This window comes from Impatiens glandulifera, chromosome 9 (genome assembly GCF_907164915.1).
Source record: "Impatiens glandulifera chromosome 9, dImpGla2.1, whole genome shotgun sequence".
Taxonomy (NCBI): Eukaryota; Viridiplantae; Streptophyta; class Magnoliopsida; order Ericales; family Balsaminaceae; genus Impatiens; species Impatiens glandulifera.
The window spans coordinates 32,067,753-32,075,535 of NC_061870.1; the positions used below are offsets into that span (position 1 = coordinate 32,067,753).

At 30.2% G+C, this 7,783-nt stretch overlaps 1 protein-coding gene across 1 annotated transcript; it reads right to left on the reverse strand.

Annotated features, from left to right (window-relative positions):
• Positions 1 to 1,119: 1,119 nt before the first annotated feature.
• On the reverse strand, positions 1,120 to 4,818 carry LOC124915595 (U3 snoRNP-associated protein-like YAO). The gene is made up of 7 exons (XM_047456351.1): positions 4,273 to 4,818; positions 3,709 to 4,051; positions 2,923 to 3,147; positions 2,209 to 2,419; positions 1,946 to 2,121; positions 1,646 to 1,711; positions 1,120 to 1,500 (listed from the first exon to the last, which is right to left on the reverse strand). Exons 1-7 carry the CDS (start codon positions 4,683 to 4,685, stop codon positions 1,423 to 1,425), a joined length of 1,512 nt encoding a protein of 503 aa, XP_047312307.1. The 5' UTR covers positions 4,686 to 4,818; the 3' UTR covers positions 1,120 to 1,422.
• Between the last annotated feature and the right edge of the window lie 2,965 nt (positions 4,819 to 7,783).

Sequence of the window (7,783 nt, forward strand, 5' to 3'; positions counted from 1 at the left end):
TTCTCAATACTAAATATTTAAGGATATAGACAATTGAATTCCTTGTGTTTTAGAAGTAAAGTGAAAAAATATTTTATTTAATTTCGGTCAAATTTTTGGTGACTAGTGCTCACGTGGCAACATCGATGATCTATTGATTCTCGAAGAGAAGAGAATTCACTGATGAAAAATTTTCCACCGTAAAAAAAAAGAAATATTGCCGTTTTGAAGATGAAAAAAATGTGATTTGAAATAAAAATGAAATATAAAAAGAACGTTTTAAAAAGCGTTAAGAGTGACAAAATTTATCTTCTTTGGTGTCAGAAAAATTTAGATTGTCAAAGATAATGAGTACTCTAAACATAATGAAGAAATATCAGATGATGTCACCATTAATTCCATGGGTTCATATATTATTTTTAAGATTTAAGATAAAAAATCATTATTGTTTAGTAAATAAACAAAAAGAAACCAACTTATTATTAAATTTAATGACAGATAATTATTCATAAAACTGAAGGAACTATATTAAGAGTGTTAAAGGTCTAAATAATAACAATTTTATATTTAATCGTAAATATATAATTCCAATTAAAATAATTTCTACATATTATAAACTACAACATCGAAAAGAAATTGGAATCGTTGGGATAATCACCCATTAGAACATTCAAAAAATTATTAAAATTATTAGTAAAAGGTAAAATGAATTTACAAGTAACGTCTCCGATTAGATTTCAAAAGAATCATGAAAGTTCTCGGGACTAAGGTTTTACATACTCACATGGATCATTGTTGACTTAAAAGCTCTTTTTATTAGAACACTGGGTGTTATTTTTTCTTTGAAATGCAACTAATTCTCGCAGGTTAAACATATAATCCGCAAACACACGAGAATAAATATTCCATTGTACTCGCATGTCTTTATCCATATATTTAATCTGCCTATTTGTAATTTTTTTTTTACTAAAGTTAACATCTAAGTTACCCTTTACCTATTCCTATGCTCTAATCCCATCGAATATATGTGATTTTCTTAATAATTTTAACAATAAAACTGTGCCCACTAAAATATTTTGAATATCATGAATTATTTAATATAGTTTAATTTTATATAGATAAACTTTAAATGAAGATTAATGAAAGATAAAAAAAAATGTTATTATAACGAGGCTGGCTAATCCATGTTAACAAAAAAAGAGTACATAAATACACAAATCATGTGCATGTCTTTGAAATTGAAGTAAAATAAATAACACCACAAAAAAACAACAATAATTTGCTACAAGAACACCATATGCTAAAATTGCCTGTCTAAAATTTCCTTGAAATAAAGATGACAAAAATGACTGAATTCAAAACAGTTGACATTATAATGACAAATCTGTTGAATGTGATGCTCTTATCTTTTCTTTCAGTAAGTCAAAATTTTATAAACTCCATTCATAAGAGTTTCAAAGCATGAATAGCCACACCGTTCTGGGCAGCAGGAACGCGACCCCATCTTCCTAATCGAGGTTCCTGTTCGAATAACAATTATTTCAATAAAGTTAAGAGCAATAATTGTACAATGATCCCAAAATTGCTAACATGCATACAAACACTTTAAAATCAAAATGGCTGGCCAGGAAATGAAAGAGTAATTAATGAAAGAATAAATGCTGACCTGGCCAATTCCTGCAACCAGAAACTTCCCTGATTTTGCAAAAGCTAATGAATTTGCAAACCCCACCTGTTGTAAGGAAAAAGTTTAACAAGTGAGAAAGAAACTAAGTTTTTATATGGGTTATTTGAGATTAATATCAAATCAACAATTTCAAATCATTAACCAAAATACCCTTAACCTACATCAAACAAGCTTATTCGAAAATAACCACTTGATTATTCAAATAATACTTGGATTACATATATATATTCCATGTTATCATCAAGCATTTAAATCAATGAAAGGAAATTGAGGGCTTACAATTGGAAGATCAAACAATGGTCTAATGCCTTTGGCCTCATTTTCAATACCCCAGAGCCGGACAGAACCATTGCCAGCACCTGATGCTGCAATATCACTACCTCTACATACCGATATCGAACTTATCCAAGAATCAGCAGCTTTACAATTGTTTTCAGGTACATGAGAACCATTTTCTGCAAACATCATGCATGCATTTTTTTTCTTGTTAAATTCAATGCAAGAAATTGCTGACATTAATATAAGCTGAGGTTTTGTTTTACCTTTAATACCATTTGATAATCCTTCATCACTACAATACTTCACAGTAGCGTGAGCATTTTTGACAGTATGTACAGGCTTCTTACGCATTACAGTCCAGTGCTCAATGCTTCCATCATCAGTACCCGATAAAAATTCATCATTATTAATAAAAGAGCCGCATTCAAGAGATGATGTTGAAGCACGGAACACCAATCGTGACTCTTCTGGAACCTGATGTTTGATTGAAAAATAAAAAGACATGATACTTGAGCTACTTGTATTTTTCTAGTCAAACTGGTTAATCAATTGAAGGGCTTGAAATAAAAACATCTTATCGGAAAACAACCATATATTTTTGTTCAATCCATCTACATTTGATATTATGATTACTTTTTGTTGCAGAAGTAATACTAGCAAGAGGAACATCAGTTTAAAATGCAATTCTGCGTTTACATCAATGAGTCTTATGGTTTTCATAGTTTCAATCAAATTAACCTTTGTGCCATCATCAACAAAAATAATAAAATACCATAACTATATTTTTTATAACATTTCAAAATACTGAATACAAAAGGATATTTTAATCAAATAACCACTTGGAAGATTAATCATGAAACAAGTTGGATAGGCATATATAACACAAGTCTTTAATTCAACAAATGGGCCAACTTGTAAGTTCACTTATCATTAGCACCAACAAATAAGATGAAGTGAGAAACTAAACATGCTTATACCTTGAAAAGATGCATTGTTCGATCACGTCCAACAGTTAAAGCGCGCTCTTTTCTCAAGCAATCAATGGTTAACACTTCACTTTGATGACCAAATAATGTGTTGATGTAAGCTCTGTCTTCTACATTCCAAATTTTTACTGTCCGATCAAATGAACCAGAAAAAAGTTCTGAAGTGCCATATCTAAAAGCCAAACATGATACAGGTCCCCTATGGCCAGGAAAAGCCTGTGAATATCATTGCTATGTAGTCAGAAAGAAGAATACCAAATAAAAATGATTATTTTCATTTACTTCACAAAAAATTTCATACAGAATAGTCGTATACAAAACATAGAATACACAGAGACTAAATTCAACAGAAAATCCTCATAAGTACAATTATTTTCTATAGTAACTAATAACCATTTTTCCGCCAAAACTCATTTCCTCACGTGCTTCCAAGGTACCACACTAGAAGCACCTTTCCCCTTGACATGTGTCTTTCGTTAGCTCAACCAAGAGAACGGCAGTATGCCTCTTTCAGATCCATTCTCCACATTATAATCTTGGCAGTCCACATGTCTTATAATCTCAGCTCTCCATTCCAAGATACTAAGTTTTATTTGAGTCTTGATCGTGTCCATCTAAAATTTTAAATTCTGCTAATGACTAGCAAATTAAGTGACCTTCTAACTTATTCAGGTGAAAGTCTTTAGCAGCACATTTAACCTTTGGATGAGGTTAAGGAGCATAAGAAATTAAATGAATTCAAGAAAAGAAAAGGCAGAAAGGAATACTTTATATTACCTGAATATGACCACGGGTTCGAGTATCCCACAAATGTATATGGCGATCTAACCCTCCACTTGCAAGGTAACGTCCATCAGAACTAATGGCCAATGCCATAACTTGTTTACTCTGCTTTTTAGCTTTGCCTTGGGGATCTTTCAATCCATGTGCCTTTAAAACATGGTCCGAAGGCCATAGATATTTTACAGCTTTTCCACTTTCAACATCCCAATTGACAATTGAGCCATCCTTGGAAGCTGAAAACCCAAAACTATCATCCTCAGAGAGTACTACAGCAGTTACAGACTGACGGTGCTTGACTATGATCCTAAATTCATCACTCTCCTCTGGCTTCTGAACCCTGCTTCCATATTAAGATATTAATAAAATGAGCAATTCCCCAGAATTGAACATATGAATGATTATATATATAGCAAATTCTCATCAATCAATATGGTTATTAAAGCATGAAAAAAGAAAATTGCAGCTCGATCTTTAAATATCATGCATAAAAAAATAGTATCTTTACTAAGTTAAGGATCAAGAACGATCAGCTACATCAAAGACAATTATAAGAATTACCTCGAAGCAATCAATCTACGGACCCTTCCACTCTCTTCCAGCTGCTCCTGCTGCAGTATCTTCGCCACCAAAGAATCTCTCTCTCCTTCTCGCTCGTCCTCGTCGCCACTTTCCATCCCGTCGTCATTTTCCTTTTCTCTGCTCGCTATGGCCCTTATCTTCTCCAAATAAGCTTCAGCCAATCTCTTCCTCGTCTCAGCAGCAGTCTCCTCTTCTTCTTCCTCCACAGCCTTGTCTTCTCCACCGAAGGCCTTTCCATCGTCTTCGAAGTCATCTTCGCTACTAACTATATCCTCGTCCTCATCAAATTTCTTTCTTCGCTTCGGTTCAGATTCAAAGAATGGGTCTTGGCTGATAACGGAACTTCTCTTCCCTCCTCTGCTCCCCTTCTTCGATGAAGCATTCTTCTTCATCACTTTTGTTCTTAGAACAAACGGATGCTCAGTAGAGAATCAAACGAAACTAAATGCCTGAAAATTAAACAACGATCGAAATAACACAGAATCTTTGTTTAGTTGACGGAGATACAAACATGGAATATCGAGGTTTTAGGGCGATGGAGAGACTTAGGAAGAAGAATAGGGTTTTAGAAAGTGGATCTCTGCAAGTAGGCCAAGCCCAAACCAATCGTTTGTTTTAAATGGACCTACTTAACAGTTTAAAGTTTAAAATCTTTAACGGCTGGGCCCAAAATCAATTGATAAATATCATTTACGGCCCATTGTCATTAAATTTAAATTTCATTATATTGACCCAAAAAAATGTTAAATTTTCAGCATCAGCCCATTAAGATTTTATACTGTATATAAAAAAAAATGATGAAGTGTCTCAAAATCGAAAATTTTGGTAAGTATTTGAGTTCAACAATGTGAAAATTTTGAGCTAATGATATAATATATTATTATTATTTAAATATATATATTTAAGTATTTAATATGAAGCAATTTTAAAATTTTATATATTTAAATACAAAGTTAATTAAAAGAAGAAGAATATATAAAGACTAAGAAGAATTATATTTATAAAATTAATTCGTAACAAATTTGTTTATAATATAATAAATGTGATTTTAATAAATAAATAAAAAATTGCTAGGCGACATACAGACCAATCGTTTGTTTTAAATGGACCGATAAGGGGTGAACATTTAAACTCCTTAACGGCTGGTAAGGCCCAAGTAAATTGATATAATAATAATTACTTTGATGTGGCCCAAAATTAATTGTTTTAAGCCCATTGAAATTGTATCCAATAGTTCATTAAAATTAAATTTCAGCCTATTAAGATTTATACTGTCTTTTTTTATGACAAGTCTTTGATCTAATATGTGTGATTTAAAAAATAAAAAATAAAAAATAATTTATAGTAAATCAATAATCAAACATATATGAATATTTTGCCAATATGTTGGATAATTTAAAATAATGAATATATAAACATATCAAACATATAAAATAAGTCTGAAACATATATAAAGATTTAGCAAATAAGTTTTTATTTCATTAAAATATGTATGTTATTTGAATATTTAAAGTAGATAATTGAAGAAAAGAATATGAAAAAGAAAAAAAGGTTGATAAGACAAAGCAATGGACACAGATTTCACAAAAGAAAGATGCTGAAAGAAATTAGCTATTTATTTTGTATATAAAAAAGGGAACAACACATTTAAACAGTGTTACTGTCATATAACTACAAATTTATGCAACTATCCATCTCATCTCTTTCAAATGGTCAAAAAGACCCAATCATGATTCCTAACCCTAAAATTTGAATGACCCCCCATTAAAAATATTCACCTGCAAATTATTTCCCTTTTCATATTCAGAAAGTAAAAAAAAAATATTAAAAAAAAAAATATCTGTTTCTGTCTATATATATATCTTTCTCCCCCAATTAAGAAAAAGGGAAAGCTATGAGTAAAAGGGTCATCATTAAAACTAGCATAAAGGCCGTAAGAAAGTTAAAACCAAAAATAAATTTACTGATAAAACATTAATTACTACTTTTCCAACCAAAGACGCAATTTCAGTCCAAAATTTACTGATGGTCAAAGATAAATAAATATTAACAGTCCACCATTGTAATGCAGGCACTGTTCATTCTTTGTTTGAATTTGGATATATATATATATATATATATACTACTAGAGGTCTATGTAATTCAGAAAACCCATGATGATTTCACTTACAAGTAAAAATCTTTTTGTAAAACCAACAAGATTTTCTCTTTTAATTCATCTTTTGCAGTGAGGAGTTAATCATGTAACTTTTAAGCCTGGACAATTTTATCAGAAGACAGCTAATTAAGTAGTTGGTCATTTATTTTTTTACCACAGGTTAAATTTTTTTTTATTTTTTTTAAAGTTTGAATTAAGTTTTGGGTCAGTAAAAAAAAGCCTGTTTGATTTAACTTATCTTGTAGAAAGGCGTATATTATGCCATGAAAAGGATCCAAAGAGGGCACGCTTGCCTGAATCTCTTCTCTCTCTCTTCTATGAATATGAAAAGTGTATTCCTCAACAGTCATTTTGCAGTGAAAAAAATTAAGTTTTTATAAAAAATAAAATCTCATATAATTATTTTATAAATTCTTTTGTTGGATAAAATTATTTTAAAACCATTTTTTTTTCTATTTATAAAATTACTAGAATTTGTTTGATATATTTAAGATGTTTTGTTTTGTTATTTAAACAAAATAAAAAGTTATAAACACAAAATCAAACAGAGAATTGAATGTCATAGGATTGGTTTGATTTGGATTATTTAAAAAACTCAAATCATTTACTAAAATATTAAAATATATTTTATTTTATTTATATATAATAATACCTTTTAAGTTTTTTTATAAAAAAATTTATCATATCTTTAAAATTATCATTTTTTCTCTTTCCAAGTTATTTAAATAACCTCCCTTCAATGAAACCCTTAAACGAAAACTATATATAAGATGCTAACATTATAAATGAAACTACATATTTGAAAGATATCTACCAAAGTGATTTTGTACACCAAACATGGTTTCAGATTATATGAATAAAATACTTTGATAATTTCAATTATATAATTCAAAAAATTCAAACAAATAAATCTGATTAATTTTCAAATAATCCGACATCAAACAAGAAGTGTAAGCCACCCATTTTAATGCACGCAGAGAAAGAGATGGAGAGAGCGAAAGCACGAGGCTCGAAAAAACAGGGGGCTATGGCACTCAACTTTAAAAATGAAAGAGATTTTGAAATGCTGGAAAAAGGGAAAAAAAATCTCTAAACAATAAAGACCAAAACCCTATCCCCAATGAAGATGCTAACCCTAACCCTAATACTCTCTTCTCTCCTTCTGCCACTCTCTATATTTGATTCAGAATAATAATGGCCGTTTTATTTATTAGATTATTTAATTGAAAAAACAAACACCTCAAACATATCATTTTATCAAATAAGTGATTTATGTCTTCTTAATTCTTATGCCCATTTATTGATCGTACCTTAGTTTAACGGTGATTGACT

What these genes read in the sequence shown, in the direction of transcription:
- LOC124915595 (XM_047456351.1), bottom strand. Translation starts at nt 4,685, where the DNA reads ATGAAGAAGAATGCTTCATCGAAGAAGGGGAGCAGAGGAGGGAAGAGA. An exon ending in GAACCCGTGGTCATATTCAG is followed by an intron (nt 3,148 to 3,708) that starts GTAATATAAAGT and finishes TGATATTCACAG; the next exon opens with GCTTTTCCTGGCCATAGGGG. An exon ending in CATTGTTTGATCTTCCAATT is followed by an intron (nt 1,712 to 1,945) that starts GTAAGCCCTCAA and finishes TCCTTACAACAG; the next exon opens with GTGGGGTTTGCAAATTCATT.